Source organism: Hylobates moloch, unplaced genomic scaffold (assembly GCF_009828535.3).
Source record: "Hylobates moloch isolate HMO894 unplaced genomic scaffold, HMol_V3 SCAFFOLD_3, whole genome shotgun sequence".
Classification (NCBI taxonomy): Eukaryota; Metazoa; Chordata; class Mammalia; order Primates; family Hylobatidae; genus Hylobates; species Hylobates moloch.
The window spans coordinates 156901586-156927316 of NW_026652278.1; the positions used below are offsets into that span (position 1 = coordinate 156901586).

The 25731-nt window shown below is 36.4% G+C and overlaps 1 protein-coding gene across 1 annotated transcript in view; it reads right to left on the reverse strand.

Annotated features, from left to right (window-relative positions):
* Positions 1–25731, reverse strand: part of DDX60 (DExD/H-box helicase 60) — a 114061-nt gene that overhangs the window by 54463 nt on the left and 33867 nt on the right. Inside the window, exons 9-22 of the mRNA XM_032148879.2 lie at positions 23240–23381; positions 22128–22283; positions 20446–20551; positions 19398–19513; positions 18003–18163; positions 14818–15073; positions 10189–10355; positions 9521–9679; positions 8112–8261; positions 7406–7525; positions 6180–6275; positions 2971–3086; positions 1955–2097; positions 1696–1805 (exon numbers count right to left, since the gene is read on the reverse strand). Coding sequence (XP_032004770.1) covers positions 1696–1805; positions 1955–2097; positions 2971–3086; positions 6180–6275; positions 7406–7525; positions 8112–8261; positions 9521–9679; positions 10189–10355; positions 14818–15073; positions 18003–18163; positions 19398–19513; positions 20446–20551; positions 22128–22283; positions 23240–23381 — 1998 coding nt within the window. The remainder of the gene's footprint in view (positions 1–1695; positions 1806–1954; positions 2098–2970; positions 3087–6179; positions 6276–7405; positions 7526–8111; positions 8262–9520; positions 9680–10188; positions 10356–14817; positions 15074–18002; positions 18164–19397; positions 19514–20445; positions 20552–22127; positions 22284–23239; positions 23382–25731) is intronic.

A 25731-nucleotide genomic window follows, 5' to 3' on the forward strand; every position in this document is an offset into this window, starting at 1 on the left:
GAGGGGAGGGAAGGGAAGGGAGAAAGAAAAATGAGAGAATAAAGTGCCTTTTATTCTTATATGTGGGTTATCATCCATATTCTAGGTTTGGGGTATGAGTTAAGTCACAAGAATTTTGTCCATATTTAGGTTTATTTAGAATTTGGATTGGGCCATTGTCCCACAGAGATAAGTTTCCATAACAAAATCCTATTAGAAAATTACCATCAGCCAGCTTGCTTTTAAAAGCCAACTTGTTTGAGATTGCATCCTGGCCCCACCATTTACTTAATGATGTAACACTGAGTTAAGTTCTCTATGCCTCACTTTCCTCATTGTAAAGTGGGAATAGTATTAAGACATCTATCATAAGATTGTTGTAATGGTTAAAAGAGGTTTAAAAATGTAGAAATTTTAGAACATGAAGTAAGTACTCAATTTAGGTTGGCTGTTCTTATTTAACATACACTTAGTACCTTTTATATACATAGCAATTTGTTAGGAAATGAAGGACACAAAATTTGTCTTCAAAGAGTTATTCTAGTAAGTAAAGACTATATGCATGTAAACAACTTAAGCAGTAAGCTCATCATGGCTGGTGTCGTATTAGAAACACAGACAAGGTATTTATTGAGAGAAGAAAGATTACATCTACCTAAGAAAGTCAGAGAAGAATTCAGAAAAGGTTTCACATTTGAAGAATTATGGAAGATGAACAGGATATGAATGACTGGTATTTGGCATCCAGTTTGAAATATTCTAAGAGCAATATATAGCATGAGGGCTGCCAGGTAAGATATCCCCAGTGAACGAATGGAAAGCACATTGGGGCCAGGTCATAGACGACCTTGGTTGTCAAGCTAAGGAGGTATGCATTTAGCTTTTTCCAAAAGAAAGCCAAAAGAGACTTGGAAAGATCAAAATTATCTTTAAAGAACGTTGAGAGTTACATTTAATTATATTCATGTCAAATTATGTTGACTTTTGTGCTCTAAAAATTTTACATATTTTACCACCTTTAATCATCACAACAATCTTATGATGGATGTCCTATTATGTTTAACATAACAGAATTTGGAATATATTTAAGGTTTTAGAAGGAAGACAAAACTATTGACTAATCATCACTTTGAAAGCCAAAGGAAGTTTAAATGGGCCATGTATGGGACTAGGATGAGAGAGGAAGAGAACTATGCAAGAAAAATTAAGAAATCTTTCCCCACTCACACCCCGGTGTCCCAGCTGAAATCTTCCTAACACCTCCACCTTACTGGCTCACCACCAAAAAAATCATGTTGTGATTGCTACATTAGTGAGAATGTCTTTTACCTGATTTCTCTATGTACTAGGGATTGTCCACATATAATTGTATGGCTGCACTATGAGAAGAATTAGTGTCAGAGGGTTAGACAGACAGACATGGGCACTGAGAAGAAGAAAAATTGGCAAAGAAAACATCCGAGAATAAATAAAATTAGCTAAAAATTCAGGTTAAATTTGTAGTGGTTTTTAATCTTTGTGTATTCAGGCATTGTTGAAGAACCAATGAGAATTAGAAAGAATACTCTTGTTATTTTTTAAATTAAGGTTAAAGTATCAGTTTCTGTAATTCTGTAATTCTATAATTCTGATAAATATCAATTAGGCAGCATTTATTTATAATATATACAAATATTTTATATTACTTAGAACAAATATGGCTAAAATATTACTTACATGATCTGTCGTTAGTGCAGCACATGGGTGAAAATGATCAAAATGAATGTCACCACGTTTTATTGAACATACATGCTTCTCTAGATCATTGTACCTCTCTCCATAGAGCACTAAAAATGAAGAACAAGAATTTCCACATCAATGGAAATGTAATCACTGAAATAAATTTAAAGTAAACGGCATCAAGATCAAGGTAATGGTAGATTTTTTAAAAATAATAAAGTAAAAGGCAAACTTTATACAAATATATCAAACATACCAAGTCTAACTTTATACGATTGTTTTACTTGCAAGTAGTCTTTGGGAAAGCCAGCATGACGGCCCACACGTCTTTTAGAAGCGGTATTATTTTCAATTATTTTGTCTTCTTGTTTCCAGTACCATTTTACCGACTGTAGCCACCTTAAAAAAAAAAAATGTACATATTATTTAGGCAGAACATGGAACTGCTTCCTGTGAAATTAAGTAGCTTAAGTAAAGACAATTTCATCTTCCTTATGAAGTGTACTTAGGGGAATAGACTGAGAAGCCAGACTACCTGAAATTAAATCCCAACCTTCTTAGTAATAGCTGTGTCTCTTGGTTGAATAACTTCATCTTTCTGTACCTAGTTTTCCACATTTTAAAATGGAAATATGGTAGTCATATTGGAACTGTGACTATTTAATTGTAGTAATGGAAGTAAGCATAAATCATAAGGGTTGCTTGGCATTTAAAATTAATTAATACATGTAAAGCACTTAGAACAGTACTGGGCACATAGGAGGTATTATAGGATTGTTATTAGTAAATAAATAAATATTATTGTAAAGTAAAAAAAATTACTAGTAGTAGGCAAAAATCAAGCCCAATGACAAGATAAAATGGCGCTTTCAACTAATAAGAATTTGCTATATTTCTAAACATCTCTACAAAGTGGGAAAATGGACCACAGGACCCATGGCTGAGTGTGTTGTTATATCATTTTATTTTTTATTTCTTGGTGAAGGACAAAAAAAGAAACAAAAATATATCTTTTCTGATGAATCATTTTTGGGATGGGGGAAATTTCCTACTCAAGTGCAGATCTGGGTGGGGAAGTTCTTGATTTATAGAGGGTGGGTTTCCTCAACAATGGCCAGGAGGTGTAGAGAGATGCAGTTTCTTGAACATCCAGAAATAAACTATTAAATTCACTAGAAAATTATAAAACTCCTGAGAACCCATAGCGAAATTATGAAATTCAAACATTCAAAATAGATAAACACTCTGTCCAAATTGGAACTTAATGCCTACTCGGTGAGATGTTCAGGATTACTTATGGTAGCTGAAAGAGCCAAAAAGGGACATCGGATCATGACAAGGAGATGTTCCCAGATTTCTGCTCCGATTTCTCCACCAAGACAATGAACCTATTAAAGAAAAAAAAAAAAAATCTCAACTGAAAAGTTGATTTAAAAATAGCAAATGAAAGTAAGACATGGAATCTTGAAATTGTCATGCGTGCCTTCCCATCGCCTTTAAGTGACCACGCCAAGTTTAAAGAAATATTAAAAATCCTCACAACCAATTCACCAACAATTCTGCTTTACTTTACTTTCAAAAATTTCTTTCAACTCAATGCATTTCTCTTCATGTCTACCTCCAACCTAGCTACTCTCATATCTCAGCAGCACTACCACAATATCCACTTGACTACTATACTTAGCCTCCCTATCTGCCCTTAAATTCTTCACATCACAGCCAAAATAAAAATGTTGGCCAGGCGCAGTGGCTCACGCCTGTAATCCCAGCACTTTGGGAGGCCGAGGCGGGTGGATCACGAGGTCAGGAGATCGAGACCATCCTAGCTAACACTGTGAAACCCTATCTCTACTAAAAATACAAAAAAAATTAGCTGGGCGTGGTGGTGGGTGCCTATAGTCCCAGCTACTTGGGAGGCTGAGGCAGGAGAATGGCGTGAACCCAGAAGGCGGAGCTTGCAGTGATCTGAGATCGTGCCACGGGGCTCCAGCCTGGGCAACAGAGCAAGACTCTGTCTCAAAAAAAAAAAAACAAAAAAAAAGTTTAAAAAGATGAACTATATCAAGTCATGTCACTAAATAAATTGCTTTAATAGCTTCCCTTTGCATGTGAAACAAAATATAAACTCCTTAATGGGATGTATAATGTCTGGCATCATTTGGCCACTGCTGCCTCTCTGGCTTTTTCTCAATCCACTGTCTCCACCTTTACTGTGGTCCAGAAAGAATGACCTTTTCTTTGTTCCTTGAACTCACCCTTCCTACCCAAGAGCTTTCACGTATATTATTCCCTCTGCTTAAAATACTCTTACCCTCTCTTGTTCAAACAGTAGAGTTCAGCTCAATGCCACTCCATAAAAAAGACTTTTCTGACCACCTATTCCAGAGTTGCCTCCTCCTGACACTCTGCCAGGACTGCAGTCATGACAGCCTGGTCTCTCCCTTCACAGTTTGTACCAACGTGGGCTAGCATCATCATTTGTGAGCTCACTTGTTTATTTCCTCTTTCTTGATTAAACTGCTGTCAGCTCCAGTGTCTAATAGATAAGGCATTAAGTAAACTGTAACCTTAGACCTGAATATTCTATTCCTAGCCACTGACACAAGGTCTAGCACCGAGGAGGCACTCCTTAAATATCTGCTGAGTAAATGAATGGATGAGCAAATCAAACTAGATTCAGAAAAGAGTCTCAAATGTGGTCTTCATTTAACAGATTAAAGTATGACACCTTGCAAGCAACTGAAAAAGACTTACTATCAAAGTCAAATTATCTATCTATTAGAATATGCATACCCGCTGCCCATCTGGGCTTGTCCTGGTGAGATAAAATACCACTCCATCAAATATTGACCTTATGCTTTGCACTAGATAGCACTTTTCCCTGATTCTGCCAGAATAGACGTTAGCCTTTAAGACCTTTCGTTTTTATCCCTTACACAAAATTTGAAAAACTGAAATAGCCAAAGTCGTATCGTCATATTACTTCAGAGTTTTGAGATGAGATTTTAATTCAAAGTTCTAGATTGCATAGACAAAGTTGTTGGATTTTTGAAAACAAGAATATTCAAGACCTTCATGATGCAATATGAGACTAACCAAAAATAAATATAATAAATCAGTATCAAACAAATCCGAAGCACAGACTATTTGGTAGCTCCAAGTTTATAGCAAGGAAAAGGTAAGTTACAGAGATTTGTTAAACTTTTCTCCTTTGAATGTAAAATTCCACAGAGTCAAAGATTATATCTTTCTATCGTGTTTTAAATCTCTTTTAATAAATATTCCCCCTTTTTTTCTTTCTTTCTTTTTTTTTTTTTTTTTTTTTTTTTTTTGAGATGGAGTTTCGCTCTGGTACCCAGGCTGGAGTGCAGTGGTACGATCTTGGCTCACTGCAACCTCCACTTCCTGGGTTCAAGTGGATCTCCTGCCTCAGCCTCCTGAGTAGCTGAGATTACAGGCGCCCACCACCACATCCAGCTAATTTTTGTATTTTTAGTAGAGATGGGGTTTCACCACATTGGCCAGGACTGGCCTCAAACTCCTGACCTCAGGCAATTTGCCCACCTCAGCTTCCCACAGTCCTGGGATTACAGGTGTGAGCCACCATGCCTGACCAATAAATATTCCTAATAATGCTGCAATATAGCTTTGCTAAGTATCTTCCATTTGCCCCAATAAATCGCTATAAATCTACATTGATTTTTATTCTGCTCTCTCTTCCCAGGGAAGCTGACCTATAGGCACTTCGTCAAAAGGACTCTTATGATTTCTGGTTCCACTGGGTTTGGCCTATGGAGGGCCTTGGCCATAGATCAGAAGATGTGGGGAGACTGAGGCTGAGGTCATTTTTCCATTGGCTCCTTTCCTGCAAAGCTACCTTGAATCAGCTATGTTCCTCACAATATGGTCAACTCAATTGGAATCTCCTTTTGAGTTTCCATAAATGCTTCCACGCCTTGCCCCTTTAAGCCTAGGGGTAAACTACTAGCTCTAGATTACTGCACTAACCCTTATGGATTCCCTCACATACACCTTTGAAAAATACCCTTCTTGAATTATTGCATTTCAAGAGTGTCATTTAATTATCTGTTGGGATCATGACCGATAAAACTTATGTAATTGACATCATTGTTAGAGCCAAAAATTATTTACTTTAGAGGTCAAAGATTGGATTGAAATCTCTGTCCAGGGAAACTTGTACCAGGATGGTTGAATTCTATTTCCCCTGAAACAGCTGTCAATGAAAGATTCCACTCCCATACAGAACTCTGCAGGGTGCATCATTTTACCCTATTGAGTCACAACAGGAAAAGGGAGCCAAAAAACTGTAATTCCCAGGAAAAATCACTCAGGAAAAAAAAACGGAGGCCTTCTCAATCTGAACTCCATCCAAGGGGATAGATGTCCTGAAACACCAAATATCTTCATTGCTATGCAAATGTGCACTAGGAAATTAAGCAAAGAAAGAATACCAAACCTACCTCATCAAATATAACATATCTGATCTTTTTCACCCAGTTTTGGTGATGAGGAGCAAGCAGCAGAATTTCAAAGCAGGCAGGCACTGTAATAAGTACCTACAAGGAATAATATTGTGTGAAGTAACATTTTGAGCACTTAGTATGTGTAGACATAGTTACAGAAATATGTAAGATAGATTTATGAGTCCTGAATGTACCTGCTGATAATTGGCATATAACATTGCTTCTGAGAATTCAGGGTTTCATCAAAACTGTGCTATATTCATTGGAACCATATGAAACTGAAATTTTGGCAGGCCAAAAATGGTAGAAAATCAGATTTGAAGTTTACATCCTTGTTCATGAGCATTCAGAGTTTAAAAATAGAAATTATTCATTGTCACAAGTTTGATCCTTTAAAACCTGACATTGACATAGAGTTTGGATTGGAAGGTGTTTATTAAGAATCAGTTAGTGTGAAAAGAGCAGGGAAGCAGGCATGAGCAGAGGGGGAAGCCTAACTGCAAGGTAGGCCTGATGGAGCTTCAGCCAACCTAGCTCGGAGTTCTCAAGTGAGGATAGCTGTCAGAGTTGTTCCACATCGAGCCACAGCAGCCCACTGTTTATACTTCTACTTAGCTCAGTTGCAGTGTAGAGACTGTGGAGGCAGAACTGGGGGAGCTGATAGCTGGCATCTATCTTAACCACACTCCCCACATCAAGTCCTTCTTTGAAAGGCAATCTGGGTAGAACATCTTCATGCCTACCATGCAATCTTCTAAAATCATGTTTTCATTCTTATTTAGTCTTAATTGTTGATCTGTGAGTTCATAAGGGTGAAAACTGTTTATGATTTAACACCAGGTATACGATCCATAATAGAACATTTTCTAAATCATGAGTATCCTTAATAGATACTTACGAAGAAAAAGTAATTAATTTAAAATTGAGGTTTGTTAATTTTCTATAACATAGCATTCATCAGATTATTCTGAATCCTTTTACAAACCAAGACGATGCAATAAACTATAGATGAAATCAGAAATCCAAAGGTCAGTGTCCTTAGAGAAAGATGAGTTCTAGTTCTCACTCTTTGAAATGTAACAATATTACATTTTTTCTAAAAGTATTTTGTCTTTCATAAATTCAAGGAAATTATTTTCACAAGCCTTGAGAAGATGTGTCAAAGAGACATACAAGTAAAGTTATATAATTTGATAACACACTTATTAATTAAAATACCCTACCTGACAGTTTAAGGCGTCATGACGATACTCCCTAGTGAAAACACCACAGAGAGCTTCACCACTTAGCAGATTTTTCGTAAAACGATTCTGAACAGTTGCTGCCACTTGATTAACAAGGGCCTGATTGACAAAGTAAAAGATCCATTAGTCACCTAATAGAGAGAGGTGAAATATCAGAGGACAACAAGAACTGTCTAAAAGTGTGTCCTGCTTTCAGTGCAGAAAGCTTACTAACCCCTTTCATCAACCCACTACTCTAAACACACTAACATATTCTCTTTGAGATAGTTGACTCAGCATACAAACCTCATTGATAAACCTCAACCTAAAGTAAAATGGAATTTAAAAAGTATTCATCAGAAGGAAAAACAGAAAATGTTGCCTATACATCAGAAAAAAATTGTGTCTCCTATATTTGGTGACTTTCCCTGGATGTCTAAAGTTTGAATATGTATATGTTATTTTATGTATATGTTTGTGTGTGTGTATGTATGTGTATATGTATATGTATATGTATATGTATATGTATATGTATATGTATATGTATATGTATATGTGTATGTATGTTATTTGACCTTCAGACACTGGAACAAGAAAATGCAGGTTAAAAAATAAAGTGAACTAGATCTACCATGTGACCATGTTCATTATTTTTAAATAGTAAGTTCAGGAATGAAAGACAATATTACAGTCACTTGGGCACTACCTTTGTGGGTGCAACGTACACGACCACCCCGTCGTCACTCTCCTTCAGCACTTTCTCCATACAGTAGTAGGAGGCATAGGTTTTGCCTGAGGACGTTGGGGCAACAATCACTGCTGACTCATTCTTATCCACAACATCAAGGAGCTCTCGCTGCAGGGTGCAGAGTATCATTCGTGTCAAGAAAGTGAACCATATGTTACCAAAACAAAGACAGTATTTATAGACTTCCAATACGATTTTCTGAACCTCAAAGGATCTGTAGGTACATCTGAAGTTCTCGTGTCATTCTCTCAGAAGAGATCATTTTTATGCTTTTGAACATCTGTAAGGTGGGTTTTATGTGTGAAAAATGGAGAGGATGTCTGAACAAAATATCTTATTATTGAGAAAACACCTTGTAATTATTTGCTATTTACTAAGTGCGGCTGAGAAACTAAGTTCTAAGAAAGAGACAATATGTATATTATTGATGGTGAAAAAAACAGCTGAGGAGAAGAAACATCAAACATTCTTAATTTTACTACTGATCTTCTACTTTCTACATAGAAGAATGCCAGGATGAGAGAGCTCCATCCCTTCAGCCGAAGAATGTTGACTAGCCGAAGAATGATAATAAGTCTATGTAATAGGTAGAAGGTGGGAAAACAACTCAAAACCCCAACCGGTCCACTCCTGGCCACACCTCAGCGTGAACTGGGCATCAGAAGAGTTACAATGTGAATGAAATTAATGGAGAACATTACTGCCTGTAGTCCTGCACTGAAGCAAGGAACCGGTCTTCCCATTCATGAAAAGGCGGCATGCATTTTTTAACCTACCCCACCATCATAAGAAAGATTCTGAAGGGGCAGTCTATTAGATTGAAGCTATAAAACTGCATTTCTGTAGGCAAACATGTTCAATTTATCAGCAAGTTGGTATGGTTCAATGCATGTAGAAATGCATCCTTTTCTTCTAAATTTTATATCCCTCAATATTAATTTATATACATTTTTAGAATAGCTACTATGGTGACAGATGCAATGTGTAAATATCTAAACAATTGTCCCTACTATTTAAACTATCCAAATTTCTCTAGCACTTTATATAGTTACATATGAAATCCTATGGACATAGGGAAAACGTGGAGGCTGCTCCGTAATGATACAGCTGGATGACACTGAGATAACATCAGAGCTAAACATATGAATCCATTAATGTACCTCCAAGGAAATGGTCTATACAATAAAAGAAAATCTCACTTTCTTTAAATGGGGAAAAAATAGTCCACATTTGACATTTTCAATAACAAAGTATCTTTAAATGACATCAACATCAAATATAATATGTAGAGCCACAATAATGAGAAACCTCTGAGATCACATATAATAAAAAAAATACAGTAATTTTTGTTTCATTTGCAGTATTACCTGCCATGTGTCGGGAATAAAATCCTGGACCCTGGGATCTGGGTCTTTTCTCTCATCTCGTATCAAATAATGGCCCATGTATTGCAGTTGGAACCGAGCTGGCCCAATGCCAACCGAATATTTATTCCTTTTCTTCACTTTTACATCATTTTCTGCATCCTGCATTATTTCAAAAGTCCATTTTGAAAACGACATTGAATTAGAATATCATTTAAATAAGTAAAACATTTATTACTGAGCACTTTCTATGTGAAAAGCATTTTACCACCTTTTAAATTTAAATTTTTTAAATCGTTGTCTTAACTAGAAAAATTAGTAGACATCAAGATTTTCAAATATACATCATGACATTTGTGGCTACAACCTGATATATTTAAAGACAATTGAATAATCACACTATAGTTTTGAGACGTTTTGCTAGAATTAAGTGCAGGGTTAGTTTTAAAGGATCTGCAGAGATTATCTGGCATTTAATCTGTTTGTCCAGGTAAGCATTTGTATAAATTTTCTAATTATGCATTACTTCAAGATTGGGCAGTTGGGTTACTACTAATAATAGTATTTTCAGTAAAAAAAAAAAAATCTGGAAGAGATGACTATCTTTGCAAAACACTTTATGTATACCTAATAATTACCCTGTTGAAATTGAGCTATTCTGATAATATTACCTGGGTTGGATGTAAAGAACTTGCCAACTCATCAAATCCTAAATACTTAAGGCATCTGGCTATGAGTTGCCGATCATCTTCTTGTAAAAGCTCTGAGTATTTTTCCATCAAGGAGTGGATCCTTTTCATCATTTGAACAGCTATACTTAAATCTTTCCTGGTTTTACCTTGGTAAAGAATAAACAATAAAATTGTTATAAAGACCATCAAAAATAATTCATTTGATTATCCAAGATTAATCATCTAGATGGCCTCACTATCTTACTTGGCATTAGTGGAGGTTTTGGAGTAGAAAGGACCAAATAAAGTAAAATTGAAGTTCAACTATCCACACTTCATCATCTCTGTGGATTATTGAGATGTAGCTATATCAGTGTTGGGAAAAAAATTGTAGTTCATCATAGAAGTAAGATCAAAAAAGCTCAAGTTTGTAAAAGTTTAGGAAGAATAACAAATATTTTCTCCATCTTTTATTTTCATATGTGCTCTACTATGTTCAAAGAAAAATATCTTTATAACTTGAAATATCTGGTTAAAACCTTAGCAACATTTATTGAGTCCTATGGTTGACGACAGATAAGTATTTGGTGTAATCATTGGAGCCCTTCAATTCAATCCACCTCTTCCAACTGTCACATTCTAGATGTTGCTAATCTCTCTCCATTGCTTTAAATTCATACATATCCTTTTTGTTCCTCTGCTCTGCTAATTATTTCATACTTATTATGTGAGGGTTTCTTCTAATCAATCATCTATATTTCACCTATTTAACAATATTAACTAACACCGACTGAATACAGTAAGAGGCTATAAAGGAAATGTAATACAGTTTATACTGATCGTTATGCACTGTTTTTCTAAGTGAGCAGTTCACTTAGAAAAACAATGCATAACACTTGATCATTCCCAATTATGCAGCAGAAACAATAGGAGGTTGCTGGAGTGAAACAATAGGTCAGGGTGTTGGAGAGAACATGGAGGTCATGTGTTAAATGGATCAAAGTGTGGAGATGCTCAAAACTGACAGATCAACTAGGTTTGCTCAGAAGAACTGTCAGTTTGGAGGTATTATGGAACAAGATCATTTCACTTGCTGTGAATTTACACATCTTGATGTGATCCTATTTCACCTGTATCTTCCTCTTTCTGCCTCTTCTTTTCTTTTTTACTACCTGCTATGGAAATTGTAAAGTAGAGCACATGGTATCCACAGCAGCTTTGGAAGAACTCAGCGTGCCAGGGAAGCATGAATACAGTGTTACCCAAAAAGGAAATGTTTACTCATTGGTCTCAAAGGTGAATGACAGATTCTTCCCGGGTGCCTCATCGTTTTTGTTGGTTCCCTTAACCATGCCCACAACTTTATAAGTTGTTCTTTTTGCACCCGTCTTTGAAGGTGCTTGTGAATGTGCTATATATTTGCCGTTGGGATCCTCTCTGAGATTTCATTGCTCATTGATAAAATACAAAATTGTCCTTTTATTGGTGGTATCAGGGATGTGAGCTAAACTGTGGTTCAAAACTATTAAATGAAAATTCCAGAAATACATAGTTCATATGTTTTTAAATTGCACACCATTTTGAGTTGTGTGATGAAATCTCGCACCATCTCACTTCGTCCTGCTCAGGACATGAATCCTTCCTTTGTCCCCCATGTTCACACTGTAGACACCACCTTCCCATTAGTTATTTAGTAGCCACCTTGATGATCAGATTGACTGCACTGATGCCTCAGTGTTGGTGTTCAAATAACCCTTCTTTTACTTAATAATGGCCCCAAACTGCAAAATAAGTGATGTTGGCAATTCAGATATGTCAAAAAGAAGCCATAAAGTGCTTTCTTTAAGGGAAAACGTGAAAGTTCTTGACTTAATAAGTAAAGAAAAACTCATATGCTGAGGTTGCTAAGATCTACAGTCAGAAACAATCTTTTATCCATGAAGTTGTGAAGAAGAAAAGAAATCTTTGCTAGTTTTGCTGTTGCACCTCAAATGGCAAAAGTTTTGGACACAGTGTTTGATAAGTGCTTAGTTAAGATAGAAGGTGGAAGACATGAATAGAAAATATTTTCCAGGTGATGGAAACACGTTGCACCTGAAACATTGAATCTGTATGAAGACTTCAACAAGGCATCCTCCGAAATGAGTGACAATGATCCATTTTCTTCAAATATAGGATGGTTACACAAATTCAGGAATAGGTTTGGACTGAAAAATATAAAAAATACTGAAGAGGGCTGGGCTCAGTGGCTCATGCCTGTAATCCCAGCAATTTGAAAAGCTAAGGTGGGCAGATCATGAGGTCAAGAGATTGATGATCCTGGCCAACATGCCAACATGGTGAAATCCCATCTCTAGTAAAAATACAAAAATTAGCTGGGCATGGTGGCGTGTGCATGTAGTCCCAGATACTTGGGAGGCTGAGGCAGCAGAATCGCTTGAACCCAGGAGGCGGAGGTTGCAGCGAGCAAGATCACGCCACTGCACTCCAGTCTGGTGACAGAGCGAGGCTCCGTCTCAAAAACAAAACAAAACAAAACAAAAAAACTACGGACTGAAGAGGCTCCATCTGCCAATGAAGAAGCTGCTGCCACATTTCTGGCAGAGTTGAAGAAGTTGGTTAGAAAGAAAGGATACCATCCAAAGCAAGGTTTTAATTGTGATGAAACCAAGCTCTTCTGGAAGAAGATGCCCAATAGAACCTACATTCATAAAAGTCCAAAGAAGGCACCAAGACATAAAACATGGAAGGACAGATTAACCTTGGTACTAGGTAGCAATGCTGCAGTGCATATAATAAAGACAGGCATAGCATACAGACTGAAGAGGCCACACACTCTCAAAAACAAAAGCAAAAATTATCTTCTTGGGTTCTGGCAACATAATCAGAAAGTGTGAATGACAGCCAACATTTTTATGGAATGGTTCTACCAATGCTTCTTCCCAGAAGTGAAAAAAATACTTGAAAGAGGAAAGCTTGGAATACTAGACTATGCACTTAGCCATCCCAAATCTGCTTTTGTTGAAAATGAAAATATTGAGATTGTATTTTTACCTCCAAATACAAACTTACTGCTTCAGCGCCTTGACTATGGCATCATTCAGTTTGTCAAAGCCACATACACCTGCCTGGTGTTTGACCACATTCAATCAGTAATTGATGCAGACCCTAATCTGGACATGATAAGGTGCTGGAAATTATTCACTATTGCTGATGCATTAACAGTCACCAAAGATGCAATGGATGAATTAAACCCAAAAACTATAAATGCCTGCTGGAAGAATTTATGGAGTGAAGTCCTGAGCAATTTTCAAGGCTTCCTGGGGATCAATGGAGAAGTTAGGAAAATAATTCATGCAGCAAGACTAATTGACAAAGAGGGATTTGCCAATGTGTTTGATATAGAAGTGAAACAACATATTGAAGTTCATTAGGAAATGTTAACAAATGAGGAAATGGAAGAACTTATTGAGTCATCCAGGGAGGAAGATGAAGAAGAACCTGAAGCAGAACCTGAATTTGCTGAAGTGTTTCAAATTACATAGATATGAAAAGAAAAAATATGGAATACAATTCTCAGATGGAACACAGCATTCAAGTCACCCATATAATCACAAAAGAATTGCAACCTTCACAGAAACATTTTGATGAGTTAAAAAGTGGCTGCGCGCGATAGCTCACACCTGTAATCCCAGCACTTTGGGAGACTGTGGCGGGTGGATCACAAAGTCAGGAGTTCAAGATCAGCCTGGCCAATATGGTGAAACCTCGTCTCTACTAAAAATACAAAAATTAGCTGGGCATGGTGGCGCACACCTGTAATCCCAGCTACTCGAGAGGTTGAGGCAGAAGAATTGCTTGAACTCGGGAGGCAGAGGTTGCAGTGAGCCGAGATGGTGCCACTGTACTCCAGCCTGGGTGACAGAGTGAGACTCCATCTCAAAAAAAAAAAGAAAAAGAAAAAAAGTGACAACAGTTACTGATAACGCTGTTCTTCTAAAAGACTTCAGCAAAACTCTTTCAACCATGGAGGACCCCAATCATCAATATCATCTGCTCCTAACATCAGTCATTCACTCCATCACAGTTTAATGATGCAAGGATCACTTGAAGCAGATGATCCTCCTTCTGTTGTATCATCAAAAGGTCAAAAATAGCGTTCATCATTCACCTCACTTCACCTCATCATGTAGCCATTTTATCATCTCACATTCTCACAAGAAGAAAAGGGGTGAGTATAGTACAATAAGGTATTTTGAGGAAGAGAGAGACCATATTTACATAACTTTTATTATAGTATATTGTTATAATTATTCTATCTTACTAGTTATTGTTGTTAATCTCTTACTGTACCTAATTTAGAAATTAAACTTTATCATAGGTATGTATGCATAGGAAAAAACAGTATACATGGCATTTGGTACTATCCACAGTTTCAGGCAACCATTGTGGGTCTTGAAACATACCCCCGGCAGGTAGCGGGAAACTATTATAAAGGTAATAATACATAAAGTAAGATAGTGCATGTAAGTCTTCTAATGCAAATTTCCAGTTAATAAATGGCAACTATCATCATTACATTTGTATTAATTCGCCAACTCATCGAAATAGGAAAACAGAATCACATACCTTCTTCACTTCGGCAATGTTCTTTCCAGGCTTTCAAGCAAGCAGTTAACCCCACCCTTTCAACCTGAAGTTTCACAGAGCTACTTTTACAGGATTTCAAAAATTCTTCCAGGTTCTTTATTCCAGAGTGCAAATTCTCTTTCATTTGCTCTTCAATAGACAATGACAAAGCACTCCACTTTTGCTCTTCCTTTTGTTCTTCCTTGGCAAATAACCTTTTCTTATTCTCTCTAGTAATTATTTCAGCCTTGGTCTCCTGCCCCAAAGGAAAAAAACATCTCTTAAAACAAGTTGAAAATATTCCAAGATAACAGGTCATGAGTGAGACAATACTAAGGGTGTGTTGATGACTTTGACCATCATCCCATTTTAAGTAGATGTGAAAAATTTCTTTTTTTCTTTTGGAAATTAAGCCTCTGTTAATTTATAACTTAAGACAACTTAATTTAGGGAGTATAAAGACTCTCTGTAGACAATTTTCTAGATTTCTGAGTGGTGTGGTTTATAAATAAAAGAGTAAATGTTGCTGGGCATGGTGGCTGACACCTGTAATCCCAGCACTTTGGGAGGCTGAGGCTGGCGGATCACCTGAAGCCAGGAGTTTTAGACCAGCCTAGCCAACACGGTGAAACCTCTTATATACTAAAAATACAAAAATTAGCTGAGCGTGGTGGCACATTCCTGTAGTCCCAGCTACTTGGGAGGCTGAGGCATGAGAATCCCTTGAACCCGGGAGGCAGAGGCTGCAGTGAGCCGAGATTGGGCCACTGCACTCCAGCCTGGGTGATGGAGCAGGACTCTGTCTCAGAAAAAAAAAAAGAAGAAGAAGAAGAAGAAGAAGAAGAGTTAATGTCACAAAATCAGAGACAAGAGGCCGCCTCTCTTTTCATTTCTCCATGCTATGATATCTGCTGCTCTCTCTGGAATCGCCTGTCCTCTTCCATTCTTCCCACATCACCTCCCTATTCTCTACTTGTTTACGATATTTCCTCCATGAAGCTTTCCCTAACTCTCCCAAGTCTAAGTCATGTATTCTTCCCCTGCTCAGACACCTATTGAAGCACTCATTAACATAAACTGTAGTTGTAATTTCATTTGCCATTCCTCCTCTCTTGATTGAGATCCTTGAGACAGGAATGTGCCTTTGTTGTCTGTATGTCTCAAGCACAAAGCATTTAGTCCATAATGTTTGATGAGTGAATAAGGAAAGAGGAAGAAGAGGAGTGGATAAGAGGAACAACACAAATACAAATGATTTGCTCTTCCTCAATAAGCACTTACAATTAACTTAAACATAGTATGGACCCACTTTTACTATGCTTTTACCAACCTGACTCATTAATCTACAAAGACAAATTAGAGAATTGTTGTATTAGCAAGAGGATTCCAACGCATCTTCCACACTTCTGGTTAGTCACGAAATTAATATGTAAATGCCTGCCTCTAATGAAGTCAATTTTAGTTGTCATCACTCTCTAAATCAGAAACGAATAATTCTAATCAATAATATTTGAGCTTTCCCAGTGTTTAGTCTTCCTAATTTGCTGTGTTGGGCCGATTTAGCATGGTTCTGTCTCAATAGTACAAGGGTTACCTTTGACCCTTTGCCATGTAGATTTTTCTATTTTCATACATTGTATTATGTGACAAGAATTTCTGCAAATTTACCATTTCGTAACATCTCAAAACAACAAAAAACACTGAAAAGCAGTAGCCTTTTGTCACCAAAAAAAGTTGTCACCAAACTTTGTCACCAAAGTTTGTCACCAAAAAAACATTTTTTGTCAAACAAAAAAAAGTAAATGTTTAATTAAATAGTCTCACTGACAATACAATTGGCTATAAAAATGAAAAGGAGGAGACAAACAATGATCACATAGTTGGGCTCAGAGAGGCTTCTCTTTGGCTCTTAAAACAAAAGATGGGACAGCCCAACTGCTTAAACTTTTGAACCAGTTCAAGAATAGAGACTTCACAGAACATGTGAGAACATTTTAGAGTAATTTGTGATTATTTTTTGAAGTTATCTTGAGTAGAAAATACAAGAGCTTTTTTGATAAGTCCTTGAACTGATGAACTATCTGTGTCTCAGAGTTCTGAAATGTCCACTGAAGGCTTGACAAAGAGATGCACATTTTCCTGATCTTGCCAAAATTTTCACAAAAGCAATTATTCAGAAGTGAGAATAAAAATATTTTTTGAGGTCTTTATATGTTCCGTTCCTGATAACTTCACCATGTTTATTTCAATCTGTTAAGGTGGATATGTGACAAATACCTTTATTTGTGATTGGTTTTGTTAAGTTCGTACTTTCTCTAATATATTAAAACCTTTCATCTTGAGAGAAACTTTTTGTGAAAATAAATGCCATTCTCAAATCCCCAACTTTGAGGCCCACAGAAAGATACTCAAGCCTGATGAGTTTTCCATTTGTTTAAGATGGAAACCTTTATGACCTGCCTCAAACGTCAAATAATCAGAAAATTCAGTTTTAAAATAAAAATATCTGTACTTAGACATTAATGTTTCAGGAATTATCAACTGATAATTTTAGATCATAAACTATTAGTATTATTATTCCAGAAATGGATCGGAACTTTCCTTATTTACTCCTTGTATTCCATCCCCAGTTATGTCTCCCAGGAAAAGAGTAGAAAAACGACATCCCAAGGAGGAAAAAGGTAAGGTTGCAGGAGTACAACCCACCCAGAAAGAGGAAATGCAGAGTTCTAACCTTCCACTCACAAAATGTGCTGGATTAATCAATCTTTTAAATACTTTGGGAAAGTGTAACACTCTTTATAATTTAGAAAAAAAAAGTAGATAAACATTTCATATCTATTTTTACTACCTATATGAAAAAGATTTTCCTGTCATTAATGAACAACTATATTTTTAATGTTAGTCTAAAATTTCTAAACTCAAAACTTTAGTCACTTAATTATTCTTCAAATAGATACATATGTTATTATGTATAGAATACCATTACAACTTTTTTATGCAGGTTAGGCTTTTTCAGCAAGAGGTAAAAGAATAAATAATCATATATAAAAATACATGCATATATATATATATATATCAAGAAAAGGCATTATATAAAAAGAAAACACCAAAGGGATAACACATATCAACTTGAGAAAAGAAAAAGAAAATTTTTTTAATTTGATAGAATTTATAGAACATACGTGTGCCTTTTTGCTCTTGGGCCCACTAAAATCCTTCTTTGACTTAATAGTTTGAGTCACGATGATTTTCGAAGAGACTGTTTCTAATGAATTCCCATAAAACCGTTGGAAAACATGATACTTTTGCACAGATCTAAGAACACGAGGGTCTCTAGATTTTTCTGAAAAAGAAAAGACTTAAAATGTGACTTTATTGTAGTTTTTCAATAGCATTCTCATCAGTTCTTCATATTATCCCACATCCAGTAGTTAAATTAGTGGAAAAGTAATTTAATCTTATTATCTTTCTTAAAGAGAGAATGTAAAATCAAGTTATCTATGGATAATAATTCCTTTTCTTATTTAAAAGATGGAAGTGACAAAACACACTTTCACGGTCTACCTCCTAAATTAGGTATCAGGGTGCAACAAAAAAATGATGGATTCCAGGCATTACCTATGTCCTGCGCCCTGTGAATTAGTTTAAGAAGAAGGTAGAGGCAGAGTGAAGAAGACAACCATCTAAGATATTCCGACTTCCTGTATCACTGGACAGAAAAAATCCTTACTCCGGACCATAGCCACAGAGGCAGAGCCCAGAGCATGGCAGCTAAAATGGTAAAATCTAATAAAATAAGATGCCCCCAAAGTCAAGATATGCCTTACTCCCTCATCTCCATAAAAACTGTAATACTCACAGTAATGAAATAACTAAGCTGATTAATTTTTCTATGTCTGTAACTATACACATCACACCAAACCACTCTGAAGCATGTTAATGGTTCATCTAAAGTATCCCCCGACACCTTGGTCATTATTTACATACCCAGGCTAATAAGTACTTCACAGGAGCATACTTGCTATGCCTACTCCTAGGTTATTCTCAGAGTAAGTTTTGTCAGCTCTAAGGGGGCTAGGGGTAAGCACAGGGATACAGAAAGTTGAGATGAAGACAAGATCCCAAATTCAGTCTCTGTTGATCCACTGTTAGTGGTTTCATGGGCCTCCTTTTGTAGTTTCAACCACCCTGAGCATGAAGGCAGATAGCATGCTGGCGCTTGTTACATGCAGCCAATCGGGTGTTATGAAACAGTTAAAATTGCTTGAAAGACTATGGTCTCAATATATTTGACTCCAAGGCATACATACATTGCTTAAACTACAAACCATCTTTCCTTGAAACAACTTCTACCACTTCCTCCTAAAACACATACCTATCAACATACGTATGACTGTCAATAAAGAAAAAGAGAATTTTTCATTACCATCTTTCCCAATGCACATCTAAATATCTTGTAGACTATTTTCATTCAAAAAAATTTGATTTGTGTCTCATGATATGATAATTTTCCACTATAAAATGAAAGGCAGAGAGTAAAGTAGATTTAAATTTATTTCACTAGTCACAGAGCTCACCATCAAACTGACACCTGGACCTGTCATAATCATCACTCAGGGGTTTATGAGAATGCCAGTGCACAAGTTCATCAAATTCCTTTTGTTTAACCAGTGAAGTAACAATAGGATCATCACTGTGAGACAAAAAAAGGCATATTTTAAATTGCACACTTCCAAATATAACACAGCACACATTTTATTTTATAATGTTTTTGAAAATCATAGTTCCCCTTCTTCTTCCTGCAATATGATGTGGGTGGTAGAATCCAAAGAGTAGTTTATTAGAGGTTTAATAAGTCAAATCTACTCCATGTCTCTAACAGTCCCATCAATATCAACTAATAGGCATTCATTAATTCATTAATTTAAAATATGCAGCTGTAGTGATTTATTCTAAGATTAAAAACTATACAGGTTTTTACATAGTAATGGCCAAAAGACATTGAAAATTTTTATTTTAAATTCATTTTTAGGCCGGGCACGGTGGCTCATGCTTGTAATCCCAGCACTTTGGGAGGCCGAGGTGGGCGGATCACGAGGTCAGGAGATCGAGACCATCCTGGCTAACACGGTGAAACCCCGTCTCTACTAAAAATACAAAAAATTAGCTGGGCGTGGTGGCAGGTGCCTGTAGTCCCAGCTACTCGGAGAGGCTGAGGCAGGAGAATGGCGTGAACCCGGGAAGCGGAGCTTGCAGTGAGCCGAGATTGCGCCACTGCGCTCCAGCCTGAGTGACAGAGTGAGCTCCGTCTCAAAAAAAAAAAATTCATTTTTAATTCATTCATTTTCATTTAAAGTTTATCTTATTTTTCTTTTTAAGAACTAAGTATTAAATTTGTAAGTATATTAACCCACAAAATGCATCGTGAACATTTAACTACTCTTTAAGGTAATAAAAATGTTATGCCACACATAACTTTACAACCAACAAAACAGAATAAAATTTTGATTTTAAATTCATACTACATGTAATGTACTCTAATCATCTGCATTTCAAATAATCCTTGTTGAGTAACTCATGTATTCCATACAAGTATTTATTGAGGCACAGTTTTTGGCCTTATACCTCTTTAGAAAAGGCAAATCTTTCAAAATATCTCCAGCAAATTTATCAACCACAAAAGATGACACTGGAATAAAACCCAAATTGGGCACCATTTCATTGGAGCTGTCTGTAAACAAACAAAAAAAATGTAAAACTTTCAGACAGGAATATTACATATTATTTTCTAAAACTTCATATTAAAAATATTTTACGTTAATCTTATTTACATGTATCAAGTTCAGCCCTTCTCATAAAGCTATTTCCCACAGTAAAACACTTTGGAACACAGTAGAGTATAAAGAATTAGACAGCATTTTGGCATATATGTGGATATGCATGGGGGATGGGTGGGTGGATATGCATGGGGGATGGGTGGGTGAATGGATGCAAGGATGGGTGGATGGATGGATGCATGGATGGGTGGATGGATGGATGGGTAAGTAGACAGATGACAGATGGATAAATCAGATAGGTAGGTAGATGGGAGGAAGGAAGGAAGGAAGGAAGGAAGGAAGGGAGAGAGGGAAAGGAAAGAATGAAAGAAAGAGAGAGAAAGAAAGGAGGGAGGGAGGGAAGGAAGGAGGGAGGGAGGAAGGAAGGAAGGAAAGAAAAAAGAAAGAAAGAAAAAGAAAGGAAAGAAAGAAAGAGAAAGAAAGAAAGAAAGAAAGAAAGAAAGAAAGAAAGAAAGAAAGAAAGAAAAGAAAAGAAAAGAAAAGAAAAGAAAAGAAAAGAAAAGAAAAGAAAAGAAAAGAAAGCAAGCACACAGGGAGGGAGGGAGGAAGGAAGGAAGGAAGATAAAGAAAAATACCTATGCCTTTTATTTTCAAATGTGAATTCGTTTTATTATTCCTTATTATAAGACAAAGAGTTTGACGATGGAAGCCTCAGAGATTATATATCTATATACATATACAAACACATATACAAAGACTTTCATGAAAATGAAATAAAAAAGAAGTAGGGAAAAATACAGACGGTAATGAAATTATTTGATTACAGTATTCTCGGGTCCCCCTTGATTTTACACACACACACACACACACACTCACACACATGAGATAGATAGATAGATAGATAGATAGATAGATAGATAGATAGATAGACAGACAGATATTACATACCATGTATATTATGATAATAGACAAATGAATGACTTTTTCTTCTATTGAATGTCTGGTTCATGATTCCAGGTAAACCACCATTGCTCTGCCTGGGATCCTCCTGGTACTCCCTGTGCCTGTGTTTGTCCGGATCCTTTCTTATTTAAGCCCCTGCAACTTGCTGCCTAAAAGAGGTGGAGAGCCCATGTGGCCTTCCCTAAATTTTTCAGCCCCAGGATGTTTTGAGCTTAGCTATAATGATATAAAAAGATGTTTGGTGTCTCTTATTCAGCATCTCAAGTGCTTTACACAAGGAAATTTTTCTGTGGACCTGTAAGTGCCATATTGCTGGAAATGGAAGTCATATATATCTGGCTGTGTTTTTTAATTGAAACAATATTAATTATAAGCAAAATGTAAATCTTCATAATTATAGTCACAGCATACCACTCCGAGGATATAAGAATAAAGTTAATTTATTTTTATTATTAAAATTCAAGTGCCAGAAAATTATTTATACTTGCAGCACTGAATTAGTGGTGTTTCCTAAACATTTTCAGAGGAATAATGCTTTCATTTCAGATTAATTTAGAAATTTATTACCTTTGATTGGTGATGGTTTCTTTTCAAGAAAACAAAATTTTGTTGTTCTCAGAGGAAATGGCTGTCCAACCTCAAAGTCTCGGACCAACTTTGATACGGTATTCCAGAGATATTCATAATCTTTCATAATGGTATCTCCCAAACTCAAATGTAGGCCTGCGTAACAATTAAAAACACTAAATACTAGAAGCCATCCACTCCCACACAAAGAATCATTGGTCACATTTTGAGTAAATTCATGGAATTCTGAAATACTTTCCAGAGTGAAACTTTTAGTGAGTTCCACACTGGACATAAATGAAAATGGTCACTAGTGTTGACTACGAGATACAGATTATAAAGTTTATCTTGTTTTTCTTTTTAAGAACTAAGTATTAAATTTGTAAGTATATTAACCCACAAAATGCATTGTGAACATTTAACCACTCTTTAAGGTAATAAACATGTTATGCCACACATAACTTTACAACCAACAAAACAGAATAAAAACTTAAGTTTTTGAGAGATGAGAAAATTGGTAAAGGATTGTTAAGTTTATATGCAGCTAATTCATTACAATGATTACAACATGAAGGAGCCACATCACAGGTCAAAGCTTCAATGATGTTCAATCAGTTAGAGTTCTGTCCAAATATGTTTTTGTTTTGTTTGGTTTGGTTTTACTATTAGGAAATATCAGAAATCTTACCCTAAGAAAAGATTTTAAAGAAAGAAAAACAAATTACATATAAAAATATATAACTTAGCCTTATCTTTTGGAGAAAAATTAAATTTCCTAATATCTCAATAGTACTGAAATAATTAAATTTTATGAAGAAATATTATGTATGCATTTAAATGAAAAGTTCAACTTTTGAAATTAACTGAAAATGCTGGACACGCAAACATATATTTTCTCCTGAAATACTTTTAATGCAATATTAAGTGAAAAACATATTTTAAAATACAGCATTCCCTCTGATTGCAACTAAAATATTACATACATATGTGAACAAAGATGAAAATAATTGCTATATGTTGGAAGTACAGAAAAATTATTTTGTAGTTTTAAATTCCTTATAAAGTTTATCTGTGGATGGAAGTATAATAATTATAATATACTGAGATGGTACCTTTTACATTTTCATTTTCATAGTAAAAAGCAATATTCTTCAACAAAAGCTCATCACTTAAGTCAGCAAGGTGAATTAAACTCAGATTCCAAAATTCAAAAGTATGTGTATTTCTTAAGATGAAATATTCACACCATTTTTTCTGAAAATTGAAAATAAAACCAAGTTATTGGCAATATTCCTATTAGCAATAAACTATAGGGTTCATATGCTTCTGAACTGAAAGGCAGTGGGCAGGGTCGTTCCAATTCTTGTTAATGTAAGCCCATGCAGGCTGGGTAACGGTGAATGCTTTATACCTTAAGGAATTAAAGCATAAAATAAAATAAAAACTGATCCCAAAATGCATTCCGTATAGTTCTTTATCCTGAATCAAGGAAATCTGCATTTGACTCTCAAAATAGTATTTTTCTCACACTGTTACCCACAGATAGAATCCCAAAGCTACAGAAATATTTCTGCTTTGAAATGTGCTTCTGTTCTTTATTTAGATTTTCATATGTTCAGATTTAACTTTCAGGTCAAAGGAGCATTTTAAAAAATGTGTTTGAGTGTTCAGGGACCTAGAAGATGCTGAATCCTTCAAACTCTTAAGATTCCCATCCACCTACCTGGTTGGTCTCCGTGCTTCAAGATTCAGAGTAAACCTCATGGAACGATCCCTTCTATGATTTGCTTAGTTGCTTTCTCAAGAGGCCTCAAAAAATGTCAAAAATTTCTTTTATTGTGAAAATATTAGGGGCTACCTGAAATTACACTTCAAGCTACAGTGTTACCAAAAATCAGGCATGGAGTATGGGAAAGGCAGGAAGGATGGCTGACTATGGGCTGATCAGCTGTTACTCCTTTGGGCAAATATTTGGAAGCTGGACAGAGTGAAGTCAGATCTCAGCTTGACCATTCATTAGCTGTGCTCATGGACCACACAGCTGAGTCCAAGTTTTTCCTTTGCAAAATGAGGACATAAGAGGATCGTTGTTATGTCTAATTAAAGACTATTATTTTCCATTAGCTAAAAGTACAACCTAGACCTTAGTCTCTTAATTATGATCAACAGTGAGCTCCGTTTCATTAAAACCAATGTATTTTCAGTCCTCAGCCTATTACAATCCTCTATAGCAGCTCATACTATTAACCACATCCACCTTTTGAACTGCCCAGTTCCTTTGACCTTCAGGACAACCCATTCTTCTTGATTTTATTCCCATTTATCTAAGTAGTTCCTTCTCAGTGTCTTTTGCCACTGTCTCAACCCATATTAAATGTTTAATATTGGAATATTTGAACTCCCTGTCCTCAGCTCTCTTACCATATCTCTCTTCCAAAATAGCTTCATCTCTTAGCATAGCATCAATTAACATCCATAGGGTAATGATTCCTAAACTTCTATCTCCAGCCCATTCCACCCTTCTAAGTCCAAACCATTATTTTAAATTGTTTACTAGATATCTCCATGTGGACATTGCACTGGCACTTCAAACTTGACTCGATATTTCCAAAAAAGAAACTCATGATCCTTCCCCACTAACATACCCTTCGTACAATGGCAGCGTCCCCACAAATGCTCAAGCCAGGGGTCTAGGAATTATTTGACTCCTTCCTTTCCCTCGTTCCCCACACTTAATCACTAAACTTGTCATTATTCACCTTAAATAACTTTTAAAATTGCCCACTGTTATTCATCCCTACTTACCTCTTGCTGGTCCCTGACACCATCAACACTTACATGACTGAGGTAACAGCCACCTAATTTCCCCAAATCCCCCGTTTTGCCTCTACAATGCACTCTCTGCATTGCACGCCAGGGAAAGTTTCTGCAAATGCAAGTGCCACGCATCCATTTGAAACCATCCAGTGGATCCTCATTGTGCTTCTATCAAGTTACATCTCCATTCTCTTAACAGGGCCTACAGAATCCTACGTGACTTGTCTTTTACCCTCCTCTTCAGCTTCATCACTTTGCCATATTTTTCCTACCCCTGCTATGATAGATGTATCTCAGTTCATTGGTTATGCCATCCTCAGGATAATCACACATGCTGCTTCATGCCCTAGAATCCAGTTTCATCCTCTCTCCATCCTGCTAACTCCTTCTCTTCCTCCAGGACTTGGGTCACTTCATTTCTCTTCATTTCTTTCTTTTTTTTTTTTTTTTTTTTTTTGAGACCGAGTCTTGCTCTGTCACCCAGGCTGGAGTGCAGTGGCGCAATCTCAGCTCACTGCAAGCTCCGCCTCCCAGGTTCATGACATTCTCCTGCCTCAGCCTCCCGAGTAGCTGGGACTACAGGTGCCCGCCAACACACCTGGCTACTTTTTTTTTTTTGTATATTTTTAGTAGAGACGAGGTTTCACTGTGTTAGCTAGGATAGTCTCAATCTCCTGACCTCGTGATCCACCTGCCTCCGCCTCCCAAAGTGCTGGGATTACAGGTGTGAGCCACCGCGGCTGGCCTCTCTTCATTTCTTAAGAAAAACCATCGTTTTCAGACTACG